Source organism: Rhinolophus ferrumequinum, chromosome 7 (assembly GCF_004115265.2).
Source record: "Rhinolophus ferrumequinum isolate MPI-CBG mRhiFer1 chromosome 7, mRhiFer1_v1.p, whole genome shotgun sequence".
In the NCBI taxonomy this organism is placed as follows: Eukaryota; Metazoa; Chordata; class Mammalia; order Chiroptera; family Rhinolophidae; genus Rhinolophus; species Rhinolophus ferrumequinum.
The window spans coordinates 81186082-81205250 of NC_046290.1; the positions used below are offsets into that span (position 1 = coordinate 81186082).

The window sequence follows — 19169 nt, forward strand, 5'->3', positions numbered from 1 at the left end:
CATTATTTATGAGAATTCTAATGATTTGTTGTTAGTTTTCAAGGATTGCTTCTGGGAGATGCAAGTACAGCCACACTAAGCCTCAGCAAAACCTTCTACTTGTCAGGTCAGCCATCACTTTCTCTGGTTTATCTCACGAGAGTGTGTTTCTTTCTTAAAGTGGTTGTTACTGACAAAATGTTGCTATTTTTAAATATGTATGTTTTGTTATTTAGTTATATATTGGTGAACAGAGTGTGTGACTCAGCTTCATTTCCCCATCTTTATGCAGAAATAGCCTCAGCTTCTATTGCATAATTAAAAGAGCCACTCAGGTAATTCTTACGTAGACATACATTGCTTTAAGGGTACTTGTCATGTTGTCTTCGTCAGAAATGAAGCTAGCAGTTTCTTTTGCTGGAAAATTTTATGTTCTTCCTCATCAGTTATTCTGTAATATACTCATGAGTGGGTGTAAGCAGTTCCTGATAAGCTTTGTTTATAATCTAATATGGTAAAAAACATTTTTTCCCTGCACGCACCTTTTATTTGTTTTCAGAATATATCAGTCTTTTGTAATTATTCTTGGCCATGCTTGAGAAACATTCCCAGAATTTGTTAATTTACTTGCCCTCTGTCTCATCTTTTCAGCTAGAGGCAGTGGTAGGCTCTGATGATTTCCCAAATTACAATCCCTCCTCCCACTTTTGAAGTATTTATTTATTTATTTATTTATTTATTTATTTATTTATTTATTTATTTGAGAAGTTTTAGGATCATAGCAAAATTAAGAGGAAGGAACACAGATTTCCCAAATACTCCTGCCCTCACACATACACAGCTTCCCCATTATCAACATCCCCCACCAAACTGATATATTACAATTGATGAACCTACACCAACACATCTTAATCACCCAAAGTCCACAGTCTATCTTAGGGTTTACTCTTGGTGCTGTATGTTCTACAGATCTGGACACACGTATGACATGCACTCATCTTGATAGTGTCATACAGCGTATTCTCCCTGTCCTTTTAAAAAGTCTCTCTGCTCCCCCTATTCACCCTCACCCCCACCCCTAAAGATCAGTGATCTTTTTACCATCTCCACAGTTTTGCTTTTTGCAGAATGTCGTAGGCTGGAATCATACAATGGAGCCTTATCAGATAGGCTTTTTTCATTCAGTAACATGCACTTAAGGTTCCTGCATGACTCATTGCTTTTTAGCATTGTCTGGAGGCACCAGTTTACCCATTCACCTATTGAAGAACATGCTGGTAGTTTCCAAGTTTTGGCAATTATCATAAAGCTGTTGTAAACATCTGTGTGCAGGTTTTAGTGTGGACATACATTTTCAACTTATGCGTAAGTACTGAAGAGCATGATTGCTGGATCATATAGTAAGAATATATTTAGTTTCATAAGAAACTGCCAGACTGTCTTCCAATGTGACTGTACCATTTTGCATTCCCACCAACAATGAATGAGAGTTCCTGTTGCAGCAGTCATTGTTGGCCTCCTGGCCAGCAGTCATTGTCGTCAGTGTCCCGGATGTTGGCCATTCTAATAGATGTGTAGTAGGACCTCATTGTTTTAATTTGCATTTCCTCGATGACATATGATGTAGAGCATTTTTTTATATGCTTATTTTATATGCTTATATCTTTTTTAGTAAGGTATCCATTAATGTCTTTGGCCCATTTCTCAATCAAGTTGTTTTTATATTGTTGAGTTTTAAGAGTTCTTTGTATATTTTGGATAATAGTCCTTTATCAGCTATGTCTTTTGCAAATATTTTCTCCTAGCCTGTGCTTTGTCTTCTCATTCCCTTGACATTGTCTTTCTCATTCCCTTGACATTTTGATTTCTAAAAAAAAATCAAAAGATTTTTTATTTAAATGAAGTCCAGCTTATGCATTGTTTCATTCATGGATCATGCCTATGATGGTATATCAAAGAAATCTTCTTCAAACCCAACTCATTTAGGTTTCTCCTATGTTATCTTTCAGGAGTTTTATAGTTTTGTGTTTTATATTTAGGTATACAATCCATTTTGAATTTGTTTGGTGAAGGGTAGAAAGTCTGAGTCTAGATTAACTTTTTTTGACACGTGGTTGTACAGTTTCTTCCCTGCACTGTTTGTTGAAAAGACTATCTTGGCTCCACTGTGTTGCCTTTACTCCTTTGTCAAAGACCAGTTGACTATATTTATGTGGGTCTATTTATGGCTTTCTATTCTGTTCCATTGATCTATTTGCCTATTCTTTCACCAATACGATACTGTCTTGATTACTATAGCTTTATTAGAAGTCTTGAAATTGGGTAGCACTGTTCTTCTCCTTCAATATTATGCTGAGTATTCTGGGTCTTTTGGCTTCTCCATAAAACTTAAGAATCAATTTAAGTTATAACAATTTAAAAAATAACTTGCTGGTATTTGGATTAGGATAGTCCTTCTTCATTCCATTGCTCCCAAGTTGCTCCTAGCTAATCAAAATTCCCTGCTGTTATCTTCCACATGGCCTCTCCTTCCCTTTCAAAATTACATCTTTTTTTTTCCAGCAAAAGTTCTCATACATTACTGAACCAACCTACTAGTGCAGAAGCACAGAAACAGAGAGAAAAATCACCTCCCCAATAAAACAAGTTTAACTGTCCAGATCGTACTGATGTTTTTGTGATATGGTAAGAGGCAAGTGACCTTGAAAGAGTATAAATATGTCTGCCATCTCACGTATGATTCCTTATAAACCCAACTTGGCTCTTCTCCAATGTCTCCTTTTGGAGTTGTACATTATTTTATTACCAGATTTCATCTGACTCCATTGGGGAATGGGATGGTTATGCTTTTGTTTCTTGACCAGTAACTGTTGGATCCTAAAAGTTTTATGAGACTACATGGCAAAGAATAGAGTCAACCACACACACCACAATGGCAGAGAAAGGAGGAGAGAGCAAAATTACATCTCTTGACTTCTGCTTCTGTCTAAAGAAAACTCCAATAGGCATGAGAAGAACCACAATCTGGTAAAAAATAAACTGATGTATGTGACTTATTTGTAGTTCAAAAACTTTCCTAGAAGTATTTGCCTTTAACCAAGTAAATATCTATCTAATTTGCTGAGTATCAGAGAGTTTTTTGGTTGGAGGTGTTTATTTTACCTTGTAACAACTTTGGGAGTAGGTCAAGGTAAGAACTTGAGCTTTCCTTCCATCATGAAGAGGAGGTGAAAAGTGTTCTAAAAGATGGTTCTTTCTACCAGAGAATCACTGAAGACCCAATTTAAAGAAGTCAACTCACCTTCCCCGTTTCTTCTCACCTTGCCAGTAGGAGATAAGTGCTAGCTTCTGATAGTATTCACATTGGGATTCAGGGGTCTTTGGAGAACACTTACAGGGCCTTTGCAGCTCAGGAGATCCGAGTTCAAATCCTCAGATGGTAATTTGACATAAATCTGACGTGACCTTGGGCAAGTGATTTAATCTCTTTGAGTTTAGGTTTCTTTATTTGTAAAACAGAGATATTACCCTTATAGGGTTGTTGAGATTTAAACAAGATGAACAAAATACCCATTACAGTGTAGAGTGGGTGTTTAACAAACAGTAGATTTTATAAATAACTGCCCTTTAGATGCTTACAGGTGGAGAACCTTCAGCTGAAAGTGAGCCAAGTACTTAATGGGAATCACCACATTTTAGAGGTATTAGAATGAATTCTTCTATAGTAACAATATTATACAGAATGGCTAGGGTCCTGTCTCACTGTTCAAATAATCTATTTAACCTATACTATTCCTGATGGATTTTGCCATAGAAACGTTGCTGTTGGCAGTGTAGGCAGGTTCCTTGGGCAGTCGATGTGTTAAGTTGCACAGAGAGAGACCCTCATATTATTTTTATGAGACAATGAGTTTGGAATGCTTGTGTGAAATTCCAGCAATACAGTCCCCCTGATTCAACCTTAGTTAATGGGATTAGGGACTCCCTTTACTTCTAACCTCCCTCATTTATTGTATGTTGACAGCTGGGACTGAAGCCTCTTCTGTGGCTCCTGTGTGTGGCACAGGCCCCGGGAGGACGGGGATTTATATTGGTGAGTTCAGGATGAGGGTGGCAAGGAGGAAGGCAATGACAAGAATTTCAGGAAATCAGAGGGTGAGGAAGAGGTATGATTACTTCTCAGTCTGAGCTAGCTTCCTATATGCTCCCTTTTCCCCCCCAAGGATCTGCATTTAGCCTGTTTGCTTTTCTTTACACTGTCAACACTGAGTCTTTAATTAAAAAAAGTCTGCCTTCCCCTTTAAGACTAGCACTGAAAAGAACCTAACTTCTCTTTGGCCTGCCAGTCCCAGAAACAGCACTTTGGTTTTCTGAGATTTTGCTGCTAGTAATAATGCAAAATAAACAGAATTTTAGTTTTTAAGAAAAAACTTCCTTTTTTAGAGCCATCCTTCCTCTTTTATTTCTTAGAAATAAAGCTAAAGAAAAAAATGAAATAAACTAAAGGAAAAAAATGTAAAAGCACACGGCCATTGAGCATTCAAAGGAGAGAATGATAAAATTCAATTATAGTTCAGGGAATAATTAGATGCAAGTATTTCCCAGGACTTTTTGCGTTAGGAGGTGAATTTATGTCTCTGGGAAAAGGGTACAGAGAAGAGGAGAGGCAGACATGTACAGTTTACTTTCTCCTCCATTTCCTTGCCTTACTTATTCTTGCCCCAAGGTCAGAGTGACAGTCAAATTGCATAAGAAGTCAGGGCTGGATTTAGGATCGGATAGACCCTTGTTAAGGATTGGTGAGTGACATTAGGCGCTGATCTATGAGGAGCAGAAGCTTGGAGGCAAACGGATTATCTACGGCTACCTCCCTGTGATAGATCTTTCAGAAAACTTTACACACACAAACATCAGGTCCTGTCTATAGTCATCCTTACATTAAACTATTAGTGAGTATCTACTCTGTACTATGATAAATATTGGGGAATCAGGGATGCATACAATAGACATGTTTTGCTAATTAACCCAGCATAGCAAAAAGTATTTCATAGCTCACTGAGCAGTAGAGGATCCTTCCTATCAGGCAGGGGTCGGCAAACTTTTTCTCTAAAGGGCCAAACAGTAAATATTTGGGGCTTTGCAGGCTATATGATCTGTGTTAAAACTACTCAATCTTTCAACTGTAGTGTGAAAGCAGCCATAAACAATGCCTAAATGACTATGTGTGGCTGTGTTCCAAAAAAAAAAAATTATTTATGAACATGTGAATTTCATATAATTCTCATGTATCCCGACATAATTATTCTTCCATGGATTTTTGTCAACCATTTAAATATGTAAAAATTATTCTCAGCTCAAACGCTGTATAAAACCAAACAGTGGGCCAGAGTTACAGTGGAAGAAATACATAAATTACAAGTATTTAGTTATTTCATTGAAATAGTTCACCTGTTGTATATCAAAGGTAGGTGGTTTAACGGTCAACTTAATAAAGTAGTAGAGTATTTCTAATAAGTGAAAGGTGTCAAAATTTATGAGAGACCTAAACCAAGATAGGAATCAGGAGGGCCTGTGGGAGCAGCTCTCACACTCCACCACTGTAGCAGATGCCCTAAGGAAAGAACTCTGTTTACAACAGACCTCTACGGTGCTAACAGCCCCTCCTCTTAACTTCGTTTTTCCCTCTAATAAGAACTCCCTTCTTCTTGCTCTCTTCCTGTGTGGGGCTCACCATGGCTGCATGTACTGGATTGCAATCCTTTCTTTTTCCCGAATAAATCCTTTTTGCTGATGGAATACCTAGTCAACTTTTTGTTGACAGTCGACAGGTTAAAGAATGTCCTTGCTTTTCATTAGTTATTGTATGTAGTTCCATAGTTTTCGATACAGACTGGGATGGCCTCAAAAATATTTGTGGCAACCTTAAACATCCGTGGAAAGTTTGATTTGGACTGAGGTTTGACACTATTTGGAAAACCTAAAAAAGAGTAAATAGATGTCAAAAGGTTAGGTTTATGTAAGAAGAATAATAACAGTTAACGTCTATTGAATTCTGACAATGTGCCAACACTGTTCTCATTTAATCCTCATGATAAATATATGAAGAAAGTCTACTACTATCCCCACTTTATATTAGGTTGGTGCAAAAGTAATGGTGCAAAAGTAATTGCTGTTTCGAAACAGCAATTACTTTTGCACCAAACTAATAGATAAAAAAAGTAATTTGAGTGGTTTGGCCAGAATTCAAACTCTGGTAGTCTATCTCAAGGTTGAAGGAATTTAATGAAAACATAGATGTGCAGAATCGCAGGAATGAAACAGCCAAGCAAAATGTTGTTGATAATCAGATTAAACTTGCTAATTGTACAGATAAGGAAAATTTGTCTTAAAGTTAACATGGTTTTCCAAGGTCACACAGCCAGACCAGAAATAGATCTCAGATTTCCTAACTACTAGGTTACTTTATTCTTCGATATTGCATGCCCTTCAAAACCAAAAACTGGGCAGAATAGAATGAGTAAACACGTTAAACTTTAGAGCTACACACAAAATTTATGTAGGACATAGAAAAATCTTGATTTAGGTTCTCAAGTATAAAACTAACTTAAAGCCACTTTAAATAAAATCTGAATAATTGAAATACAAATTAAACTGTATGTTAGACCTCCATAAAATAGTTTTAAAGACAAATTAAGTTTTAAGTCCCTCATTTTTATGAAGAGACTGAAATTAATAATGGAATTCAATTATATCTTTCAAATTTAAAAAAGGGAAAAATATTTTAAAAAGGGAGATACTCTTAAACCTTTTAAAGTAGCTTTTTACTTCAAAACTAAGTAAATGTGCTTTGCAAAAAACTTAGAAAAAGCAAAATGAAATAAAATTACTACAGTACTCCTTCCATTAAGGTAGTAGTGTGAAGATCTTTTGTTTTTAACCACAACAGAAATATAAAAATAACTTTAGTAATTTTTAAAGACTACTCTTTTTAGGAGGAGAGTTCCTATTTGCATTCATTTATTTAACATTTACTGAACTGAAATTTATAAATTGGAACTAGCACTGTGTTAGACATTTGGGATACAGAAACAAGACATAGTCTGTCCCTAAGATGCTTACAGTACATTGACGGAGACATATAAACAGATATTTATCAGTAACAATACAAAATTGTGTCAAAATGCAAGGAGACTTGGAATCTCAGTTGTAACTAACAATCATTTTGGAATTCTTAGGTTTGCTGGTTCAGTATTATTACAGCATTACTTTAAAACGTCTAATACGGTAAACAAGTGAAAAGTCATCTCAATTTAGTACTTGTCAAGTGTTCAAACATTTCAAAATTATCCTATTTAGAGAGTTGGGAACGCACGTACACGTACAGCTACAGTAACTATTACGCAGGGTAAGCGACGCTTCCAGCCTCACATTTACTTTGGAGTACTCGCGGGGATGCCTACGGGAGCGGTGCTTGTTGGGACTTGTAGTCTCTACCAGGACCGACGACATGCAACTCCATTTCCAACGCACTTCTCCCTTTTAAACTTTCCAGGTCAACAGTCAGATTAAGTCCTAACCTAAAGCATAACTTGAAAACTATCACCTCATCCTAGGCTCATTATGTTTCTACGAGGCTCCTTACCTTCAACAAGCAAACGGACAGAGTCCGTCATAAACCTCAAAGAGAGCCATCTGTCCTCAGTCGGGGGCGGAGCCCTAGGTGGACTGGAGCTCGGGATTGGCCAGCATCTGACTAGAAGAGGTGCTTTCATATCCACTTGCTGATCGCTATACTGTACTGTGGTAAAAAAGTGAGTCCTTTACCGCAGTACTCCGCTTTGCCGCGGGAAATCTCGCGAGATTTCGGCCGAAAGGACCTAGCGACGCGTAGTGTGTGGCCAAGGCCTGTGGGGGGTGGCGAGCACCCGAGCCAAGAAGGAACAGGTTAGGCGGCCAGGGAGAGCGCGTGCCGCCTGCACCACTCGGGCTCAGTCAGGATCAGCCACCCAGAATCCAGAAGTTTGTGGACAGCGCGGTCCTCCTGGTCGGTGACTCGACCGAGGTTGCGGCCGCTGAGTCGACCCCCGAGTTTCACCTGGGCCTGCGCGGGCTGTGACAGGTGCGCAGACGAGCGCGGCGCTCCGCCCGCTCGCCGGCCCGCCCCCTCCGGGTCTCGCCCTCCAGGGCTCGGGATGAGCAGCGGGCCCCTGCTGAGCGTCTCCGGCTTCTGGCGCCCGTCGCTGCCGCGGTTGCCGCCCAAGAGCGGCCGCCGCCCCTGAGAGAAGGAGGGAGGGAAGCCGCTGCTGCCGCCGGGTATGAGCCGGACGCGGTGTCAGTTGCTGGATTAAGGCGCCGATATGAACCTGCACCAGGTGCTGACCGGGGCTGTGAACCCCGGCGACCACTGTTTCTCCGTGGGCAGCGTCGGCGACCAGCGCTTCACGGTGAGTAAGGGAGGCTCCCGCATCGCCGGTGGTGAGTCCGTGTCCCTGAGTCAGCCGGGCTCGGCCCAGAATGACCGGCAGAGGCCGAGAACGACTCGTCGTCCCTACGGGGGTCCCCAGGTCCCTCAGGGAAGTCCCCGCCCTCTAGGGCCGGGCGGACCTGGCCTTTGAGAGCTCAGGAGGCAAAAACATTTCGGTCTTTGAAGTACTTACTTACTGTACAGAACCTGAACTCGGAAGCTAGAATGTTTTGTAGAGTTTTTAAAGTATTTAGTCTGACGTCCTTGGGCTGGGATGGTTTGGCAAAGTCGTTCAAACAAAAATCGTTGTGTAGTGTGTGTATGGGTGGGTGGGGACGGGCTTTTTATTACCCCACTTCATAGACTCAAATTGTCAAGTTTAGAAATAGTTGGGATTGATTTCATTTCTTATTCTAAGTTCAAATATTCTTGTAGTTAAAAAGAGTGGGTGTCTTCAAACAGTTACTATTTGTTAACAACTAGGGTTGATTAAAAATAGAGTAAAAACAATGCTTTTTCTTTTCTTTTTCTTAAAATTCACTGAGCTATAACTTTAGAAAGTAAAAAATATTTTTCATAAATAATTTACTCCTGTCGTCCTTTGAATTCCATAGGTAACAGTTCAGTAGTCCTGGAAAACTTGAATTTATTTTAGATTGCTCAGATTAATTATTAAAAGTTGTATTATTGTTTTTCAGTAAAACTTCTCTTTGCTATGTAGTGCTAATTCAAGGTTAAGGTTTACTGAAAGTGACTTCTTTTTCATTAGTCTTTCGCAGATTTTGGAAGGAAGAGGGCCCCAAATTTCTACTTACTACTATAGTGGCATTTTCTGCCTATGATAGTTCTCAAACTTTAAGTTAGTAGATAAAAGGTATATGACACTCTTTATCTAAACATATTTATAGTGCTGATGATTTTTGCTACAACTGTGGAGCTCTTTCTTACTTGTGATTAGGTGAAACAAAGTAAACTGGTTTTACTATAAGAATTACCCAGGTTTTCTTGTCCTCTACTTTGTGTGTGTGTGTGGGGGGGGGTCTTTGTCAGAATAAATAATAGTCAATATATAACGTGATGCAGACATTTAATTCCTGAATTATACTTTTAGGTCTATGCCAACCAAGTACTTTGCTTTAAAATGGAGTGTGTACCTGTCCTATAGAGTGACACATACACACCTTAGCTGGCACTTGACACTAACATTTTTAGAAATTCTAATTCTATACGTTAACCTAGCCTGAATACTCAAAAGAGTGAACACTGAGGGTTTTAGTGAGCCACTGTAATTGGACATTTCTCTCTGCTCTTGCTATTTGGGGTGGGGGTGAGGGGTGAGAAACAGTATCTTATGGAGGTTTTCTTAGTGGGAGAGTATGGATGGTGTAATAATGCATTTTCTGCCATGTCCTAAAGTTATCTGAGTGCCCTCTCCAATGTAAATTCTAAGGACTTTTTCTAGGAAGGCATTCAGAATCTTTATGTAGGCAATGGTGTGAATTTATATGCTGGCCATTTCTATACCTACAGGACCCCTCTAAGTGTATATAAAACCTTGATGAATGCCTTCATATTATTTTAAAGGAGAGGTAAGTTAATATGCCAAAGATTATATAGTCATCCTGCACCATCATGTAGCTTGTTGCTCCCTCCTGCTGAATTTGAAGTCCATTTCCACAGATCAGGCTTTAATCTTCTTTCACCAAGCCTACTGCACATTTCTTCTAGATCTCAGGAAACATTCCTATAAACAAGGTAAAGAAAATGTTTTTGTTTAGTGTAAAGAGATTCCAGCTCTCTGTAATTTTGGTGTTAGTTTAAGGATTAACAATAATCATTTTCCTTTGGAGCCAATTCATCCCTGACCCTTTAATATTAAGTTGATAGTTCTGTTATAAACTAAATTTCTTGCTCTCAGTTTCCTGGACACTATATACATCTTAAATTTATCTCTCTTGAAATCACTCTTTTTTTTTTTCCTTTCATGTTAAACAACAGAATCTATTTACTGATTACTCCTACAATTTTATTTTTAACCTCTTGATTTTGAATTCTTTATTTTTTTGATAGGAAAATAGCAAACATTAATGGTAGATGGTGTGTATAGACTAAAAAACAAAATCTCTCTAAATTCCAGTTTTACTTGAGGTAGGGACATGATGATATCTTCCTCTTGGAGGGCCCTTCGAAGAAGAACCTTTTATTCCTCCTGGTACTTTATGCCTTCTCTGAAGACAGTCCTGTGTTTGTAATTCCTCCCTTTGCATGTTTGCGGATAACTTATCTGTTCTTGTTTCAAAAGATTACAGGAGATGAGATCCTGTTTTCCGAATAAAATCTGACAGGTTTTAAATTGAAATGAAATTGAATGCCAGTTCTGATGGATTCCAGATTTTAAAACATATAATTACTAATATAGTTATTAATAGTATATCTAAGAATTAGATACTTTTTCACTACTCCGACTGGCACCAAACTATTTTGACTTTGCTCTTAATATGAAAGCTTCCTGTAAGCAGTGATCAGATCTGTTAAACTTTCAAAGCACTTTATTTGCAATTTCATTATATCGTGAACCAGTCTTGTCTTGCATGTGTCTTCCAAGGTTTCATTGTGTGTGTCTAAAACAGTGATTAAAGTATTGGTAATACCTAATACTAGAGTCATTACCTTGATTTGATTTCCAGTCTAGTTTCGTATTAGTTAGTTGTATATCTATGGACAGATTCTTTTCCCCTCTTTGAATTTCTTTTTTCTTTTTCTGTTCATTTTGTAGTTTATCCATACTTGATGTTGAAAGTGTTTTGAATGAAATGGAAAGGGAGGTAATTTTCAAGAGACAGATTGTGTTAATATTTATGACAGCCTGTCTCTACTGTAGAATTTAAACACCTTTGCTATAAGAGGGAAAGTAACATGCTATAGGCCCAGTCACCTTTTTGTGTTTGACAACCTATGTTCCCAGCCCAAGGGGACCTAGATTAAAAGTAAAGAGACTGACTGCAGCTGTCTGGCTGTTGGTAGAGAACTGGAGGTTTAATTAGCATTCTCCTTCCTCAGTTTCCTGTGATAGTAAGCATCTTTTAGTTTAACTTTCTGTTTTGTTCACTCTAAGGAATCCTTTAAAGGTGGGAGGATGAAAAGGTTCTTTTTCTTGGAAGGGGCAGGGGATCTTTGAGGGTGGGGAGAATACAGGAGGGGGAAGTTTAATACTGTTTGCATCTGGAGAAATAGGAAGATTTGTGTGGTACTCATGCCATTATAGGTACTAAATTCGACTTCATTTTAAAATTTTGGCCTGTTTAAAACTATTATGTTTTAGACAGTATTATAGTACCTTTAAGATTATTGAAGTAGATACTGAAGTAATTAGATATAGAAGTAATACTAATTCTAAACTTTTTTTTTAACATTGTTTTTAAAAGCAAGAATAATGTTCATTACAACGTAACAGACCTAAGTCCTTTAACCAGGAAATACATCAGGAAGAAATCTTTGGGATACTCACCTGGTATGGTTGGTTAAAATAAAACAGTAAAAATAGGAAATCTAAGTGTTTTACAGAAATCACAGGATTTCCAAATAAGAATGCCAACTGTTACAGCCTTGGATAATTTTTGAAATTTAGAATATTCTGGATGGTACGCTACCAAAATTTAAAGTTAAAAATAAGGTTTCAGTTATATACTTGATAGCACACATATAAACTCAGTTCTTCCTGTGCGTCTCGTTTAGTCTTAAAGTTAGTAAACTTAATGTTACATGTACCTGATAAAAAGATTTTCATTTGTCAATTTAATTTTCATTGATTAGTAAATAGAAAGTTCTAATTACAAAATTTTATTTTTTAATTTTTATTGGGGAATATTGGGGAACAGTGTGTTTCTCCAGGGCCCATCAGCTCCAAGTCATTGTCCTTCAGTCTAGTTGTGGAGGGCGCAGCTCAGCTCCAAGTCCAGTCGCCATTTGCAATCTATAGTTGCAGGGGGCGCATCCACCATCCCAGAATTGAACCAGCAACCTTGTTGTTGACAACCCGCACTCTAACCACCTGAGCCATCCGGCTACCTCTCCAGAAGCTCAGTGGCATCTCGTTTTCAATCAAGTTGTGAAGGGTGCAGCTTACTGGCCCATGTGGGAATCAAACCAGCAACCCTGCTGGTCAGAGCTTGTGCTCTAACCAACTGAGCCATCCGGCCGCCCCCTACAAATTTTTTTTTTTTTTGACTAAAGCAGCTACTGTACCAGTTGTAATATATGTATATTAATTTTGAAGAGCATATAGTCAGGGCACTTTGAAATGACTTTTGAGAATATTTTAGAAAAATCTGTAAAACTAGTTTTAAATTTTGTTCTAGAAATACTGTGTATTGTATTTTATCTTAGGTTTTTATTTAAAACCAGGTAGATGGATTCTTTTTATTAAATAATTGAGTTGCAGAGGATTATTTTAAAATTACACACAGGCCATTTTAAATTAAAGGTCGTTTTCCCTGCTGGTTTTTTTGTTTGTTTGTTTTTTGTTTTTTGTATGTGTATATACTTCCATGCTTATTACCTCATCATGTTATATAAACTCTAGAGATTTAATTAATTGTAATAACTATTAGAAATATCCGTAACAAGATAGGTCTACTTCAAGTGATTTTAGATGATACCCAGTTTGGATTATCTATACAGATTCATTTCTTTTTCTGGTTTTATTGAGCTATAATTCACATAAATCATTGAGTAAGTTTAAGATATACAATGTGATGATTTGATACATATCTACTGAAATATTTACCGCAGTAAAGTTAGTTAACACATCCTTTATCTCTCATAATTACCATTTTGTTGTTGTGATGGGAATATTAAATAAAGCTTTACTTTTGTAGCAGTTTTCAAGGATACAACATTGTTAACTATAGTCACGGTGTGTACATTAGATCCCCAAAACTTTCTCATAACTGAAAGTTTGTAACCTTTGACCAGCATCTCCCATTTCCCCCACCCCTCACTCCCTGGCAACTACTATTCTGTTCTCTGTTTCTATTACCATGTTTCCCCGAAAATAAGACCTATCTGGACCATCGGCTCTACTGAGTCTTTTGGAGCAAAAGTTAATATAAGACCCGATCTTATTTTAATATAATACAAGAACCAGTCTTATTTTAATATTATATAAGACCGGGTCTTATATAATATTGTATATTATTATTATAATATTATGTAAGACCCGGTCTTATATAATATAATATATAATATAATACCGGGTCTTATATTAACTTTTGCTTCAAAAGACGCATTCGAGCTGATGGTCTGGCTAGGTCTTATTTTCAGGGAAACATGGTAGAACAGTGTTTTTAGATTCCACATGTAAGTGGAATACATACATACAGTATTTGTCATTCTCTGTCTGACTTATTTCACTTAGCACAGTGCCCTTAAGGGTGTCACAAATGGCAGGATTTCCCTTATATGGCTGAGTAATATTCCGTTGCATATATTCATTCATCTGTGGCTGGACACTTAAATTGTTTCTATACAAGGTGTGATCAGACAATACGGTGAATGTTTAAATAAAAAAAAATTATTACAGTAAAAGACACATTGCCATTAATCCCCCTCAAACACTCTCCCTTGCTTCAAACACAATTACCCCATTGTTCTTGCCACTTTCTGAAGCAGTTCTGGAAGTCCTCTTTCGTAAGTGTCTTTAGTTGTGCTGTTGTGGTTGCCTCGATGTCCTGAATCATTTTGACTTTGGGGAAGAGCCAGAAATCTCACGATGCCAGATCAAGTGAATAAGGTAGATGAGGATATACTGTAATGTTTTTATTTACAGAAATTGCTGTACCAGAAGCTATGTGTGACACAGAAAATTGTCATGATGGAGGATGATTTACAGCACACTTTAAAACACACCTTCTCTCAACCGTAGCTCATCCCCAACTGACTGCACCGAACAAGTTGAAACTTGTCACACACAGTTACTAGGTTTCAACGTGCCACTTCCCATATTGAAGATCCTGCCTTTCCAGCAGCAGTCACCATATTTTCTGATCACAACAGAAAGGCTCCGTGTTACACATCGCTTCTGGTATGGCAATTGCTGTCAAAACAATTACAGTGTGTCCTCATCCACCTTATTCACCAGATCTGGCACTGTGCGACTTCTGGCTCTTCTCCAAAATCAAAATGACCATGAAAGGTAAATGTTTTGAATCAACTCAGAACATCAAAGCAGCCACGACAGTGCAACTAAAGACACCCATGAAAGAGGACTTCCAGAAAGCAGCAAGAATGATGGGATAAGTGTGTTTGAAGCAGGGGGTCGGGTGGGGGGGTATTTTGAGGAGAATTAATGGCAATGTGACTTTTACTGTAATAATATTTTTTTATTTCAACATTCACCATATTTTTATCACACCTATATTTACACCTGTACATGAAAATACAGGAGTTCTTCAGATAACATTTTCTTTCAATGTCATTTGGTTATAGAGATGATGAGATGAGATACCATAGCCTGTGATAAAATTGGTTTCATTATGTATAGTTTCCCTTAAAGTAGCAAAACCTATCAACGATGTTAAGTGAGGACTTATGCATATTTTGGAAAGCATGGTTTTATCTCAGTATTTCCAGTTCCAGTCCAACCTTACATACTGTATTGTGTCTTCCACCATTTCATATCTTTGTTCTTTCTTACACAGTGAACCCTGGCTCTTTCCGTAATACATCTAAAATAGTTTCAGAATTACAGTGTCCATACCACTGCAATTAAAAAGCCTAGAGAAAGAGGAAAAAAAAAACCTACAGAAAATGTTCGGGATTTGTTTGTATTTTTTTCTTCCTACCCTACCTGAGAGATAATAGAAAATATACTCATATGTATTGGTCCTTAGACCTCCACCCCTCATTCCTGGCACAGAGTTTCTGAAACCCTTGTAAATTCCCAGGTGATAAGAGCACTCGGAACATCTTTTGTACTAACTGGGCTTCGGGAAGGTTCCTGGATTGTGAGTGGTCACCAGAAAGACCACGTCATTATTAGAAGCTTGGAAATTTCAGCCCCACCCCCCATTTTCCAGAGAGGAGAAGGGGGCTGAAAATGGAGTTAATAATTGATCATGCCTACATGAAGAAACATCCATAAAGTTCCAACAGTATGGCGTTCAGGGGACTTTCAGTTTGGTGAACACATCCCATGCCAGCACGTTAATGCAGCCCAACTCCACAGGGACAGAAGCTGCTGTGCTAGGGACCCTCCCAGACCTCACCCTACGCATCTTTTCATCTGGCTGTTCATCTGTGTCCTTTATCTTATCGTTTAATAAGCTAGTACATAAATGCAAGTTAGTGTTTCCTGAGTTCTGTTTTAGCAAATAATCAAATCCAAGGAAGAGGAGGTCATGGGAACCTCTGATTTGTAGCCAGGTAGTACAGAAATTGGGTGTGATCTGGGGTCCTATTACATACATGTGATTAGTATCTGAAGTGGAGGGCATTCTCAGTTATGACTGAGCCCTTATTTACCTGTGGCATCTGACTCTATCTCCAGGTAGATAGTGTCAGAATTGAGTTAAATTGTAGGACACCCAGTTGGCGTCACAGAATTGCTTGATGTTTTTAAAACAGATCTATTATCAAAAGTGTTGTGAATTTGGTAGTAGTGTGAGAGTAAAGGAGAAACACAGGAGAAAGACTAGTTTTTTACGTTTGCTGCCCAAGACAAATATATATGGTCAAATTGTGTGTTCATAAGTTACTCTGTTTCTTTCTGCCTTCTATCTTTAGGTGTGGCTACAGTATTTGTTTGAAATGCAGTTCGTTTGTTTTACACCCCACCCCATTCTGATTGATTTGATTTAATTTTTTGACTATGTATAACATGTTTTCAAAAGTCTAACTATATAAAAAGTTACACTCAGGAGTGTCATTCTTTTCTGTTTCCTTTCCACTCTACCCCCACCCCTCACCTCCACCACACACAAACACCTTTGTTGGTAACAAACTATCGTTTCCTAATTTTATCCTTCTGGTATTTCTTTTTTAAATAAACAGGTACAGGTATGTTTTCTTATTTAACTTGTTCCACACATAAAAGTAAAATACCTTATGTGTCCGTTTGTATTTTGCCTTATCTTCACTTAGTAATATCCCGTAGAAATCACTGTATTGTTAGATCATCAATATCTTCCTCATTCTTTTTACAGCTGTATCATATTCCATTGTGGGTAGGTACCACAGTTTATTCAATTAGTACTCTGTGTACATCAGGATTTTTTTAGGAGATGGTTCCAAATTCTTGAGAATGATTAAGAAATGGAACAAAATGCAAACATGATTTGAGTCTTTAATGTATCCTACATTTAGTTATACATTCAAATAAACTGTAAATGTTTAAATTCTATGGTCAATAAAAGCAGAGGATCTTTATTATAAACCCCAAGTAAAATAGTCAACTTGTGAAATGTGGAGTGCAGTTGGCTGTATCCTTTTTTTCATCTAGTAGTTTGTTGCCATACTTTAGTTATTACTCTGAGAGAAGAAAGGGAGGACTGACTGGGAGATATTCCAGGTGAAGATCAATAATTTTCATTTAATTTAAAGATTACCGAAACTAGAGAGAGATGGTTTTGCACCTTCTAGTACTATCACTAAGGAAAAGTCAAATAACGAGCAGTGATAATATAATACAAAAGCAGCAAAAGAATAAGGGTAATCTACAACTGGATAATTCTTTGATTGAGGGTTAATTGTATTATAAGTTTGCATCTTCCTCTCTATAGGGTTAAGTGTTTTTCTGGGATAACTTTGCATTTTTCAACTTTGTAAATGTTTAATACTTGTATTAAATAATAATTTTGTGGGGTACTTCAGGATTAATATAGACTTCTGGAAAATTTAGAGTTGTGATTAACAAAATTAGTTGCAACACGATATTTGAAAGTAGGTAGATAATTTCAGGTATAACAAAAGGAAAGCAAATTTATAAAGACATTTATGAAGACGTGTGTGTGTGTGTGTGAGTGTGTGTGTGTGTGTATTCCAGTTAATAGAAACAGAAGAAAGTTTGTTTAATGATGAGGAAATCTAATTTGTAAACATTGAAAATTTAACACAATATTTTGGGAAAACAGTAACAGTCACTGTTTTATAAATACTTAATGTTGAAAATATCTGTCTAGAATATTAAGATATTTAGAGTATTAGAAATAAAATTTTTTTCTTAAAATAAATTAGTTTTTGGAACTTATTCTTGCTAATAGTCTTGTGACAACCTTTATGATCCTATAGTGGATATTTATATAGGTGAGCAACCCATCAGGAGATTTTGTTTGTCTGTGTACTGAGCCAATTTTTTCCTCTGTGATACTAGTGGAACCAGACTGGATTATCTCTAATTCCTTTTAGGAAAATTCCAGTCTAGCATGATTAGGGAAGTCCTGGTGGTGCCATAGAAATAGCATTTTATCAAGAATCAAGAGATCAAGGTTCTTCTCAGCCCACTCTGACACTTTGAAGTTATGTCAGCCTGTTTAAGTGTCGTTTTCTTTGTAACGTGAGCAGATTTATTTGTAAATAAAGTCCCTTTTCTAATTTTTTTGGTAGCTTGTACAGGACCCTTTGGTAGGAATTCAGGTCATGAAGTATATATTAAGTATATTTTTATATTAAGTAAGATATATGTGCATATACAAAAGTGATGAGAAAGTAAAGAATTGTTAAAACTTTAAGAACTTATCAGAATGGAAAGCAGTTTATGACAGATGTTTTATTGTCAGTATTGTACTGTATGCTGGTCTATACTAAGTGAATTCTATCTAGAAGGACAGCCATGTACCCTTTTATGGAAGAAGCTCCTGTGATCTAGGAAGGTAGAGAGAAAAGGACACAAAAAGAATTCTGGAAGAGTTCTGCTCATTGTAAAATTCTAAAAGAGCTGTAAAATACTTGCCAAAAGTGCGCGCGCGCGTGCGTGCGTGTGTGTGTGTGTGTGTGTGTGTGTGTATGTATCCTTTTGTTTTGTTATGGTGGCCAGTTTTGTGAAATTTAAATACTTCATTTAGTATGTTTTTGATTACAGCAGACAATGCTTTGTTTTCCAGTCGTCCTTGAGAATAAGGGAAACAAATCTTGAAATGCAGTGGTTTTGTGTAGCATCTTGTCTATCATGTTTTGTAAATACTGGAGAAGCTTTGACCAATTTGACTTACAAATGGCATGCAACTTTGCTTGCAAAACTTGCTATTAAACTCCTGTTTAAAGTGTTCTAATTTTAAGTCATACATGCTATGAAGAAAAATAAAGAGTAATGTGATGTAAAGTAATGAGAGAGAGAGAGAGAGAAGCTTGAGATGGTTTTGAAGAATCAGGACAGTCATTTAAAGCATTGGCCATGGTAAGGAGTTGAGATTTTATTCCAAGTGTAGTGGGGAAACTATTGAAGGGGTTTAAGCAGGAAAAAGTTAGTAAGTGTAATAAACATTTTAAAGATGATGTTTTTCTTTACGAATTAGAGGGAATCAAGAATGGAAGCAGTCAGATTATTAACAATAGTGCATGAAAGAGATGATGGTAGTTTAGACAAGGGCAGTAAGTAGCATTCAGTGGAGAAGGAAGAAGTGAACAGAATTGGCATTTTTTTGCAGATAGTACTAATCAGATTTGCTAATGGGACTGTATATGGGAGATAAGGGAAATCTGCTCAAATAATAGTTACTGTTTTAAAAGAATA

At 37.2% G+C, this 19169-nt stretch overlaps 1 protein-coding gene, 1 long non-coding RNA gene and 1 pseudogene across 5 annotated transcripts in view; 1 reads left to right on the forward strand and 2 right to left on the reverse strand.

Moving 5' to 3' along the window:
- Nucleotides 1–7749, reverse strand: part of LOC117024436 (uncharacterized) — a 32925-nt gene extending 25176 nt beyond the window's left edge. Inside the window, exon 1 of the long non-coding RNA XR_004423449.1 lies at nt 7622–7749. This is a non-coding gene — a long non-coding RNA (uncharacterized LOC117024436). The remainder of the gene's footprint in view (nt 1–7621) is intronic.
- On the reverse strand, nt 2111–2879 carry LOC117024435 (60S ribosomal protein L39-like; annotated as a pseudogene).
- Nucleotides 7750–7881: 132 nt separating the features above from the next.
- DMXL1 (Dmx like 1) overlaps nt 7882–19169 on the forward strand; it is a 113225-nt gene continuing 101937 nt past the window's right edge. The window contains exon 1 of one of the 4 annotated variants that reach the window (XM_033109777.1): nt 7882–8423. In XM_033109777.1, coding sequence (XP_032965668.1) covers nt 8337–8423 — 87 coding nt within the window. In that variant the 5' untranslated portion in view covers nt 7882–8336. The remainder of the gene's footprint in view (nt 8424–19169) is intronic. The other 3 variants (XM_033109778.1, XM_033109775.1, XM_033109776.1) reach the window with 3 other exon arrangements.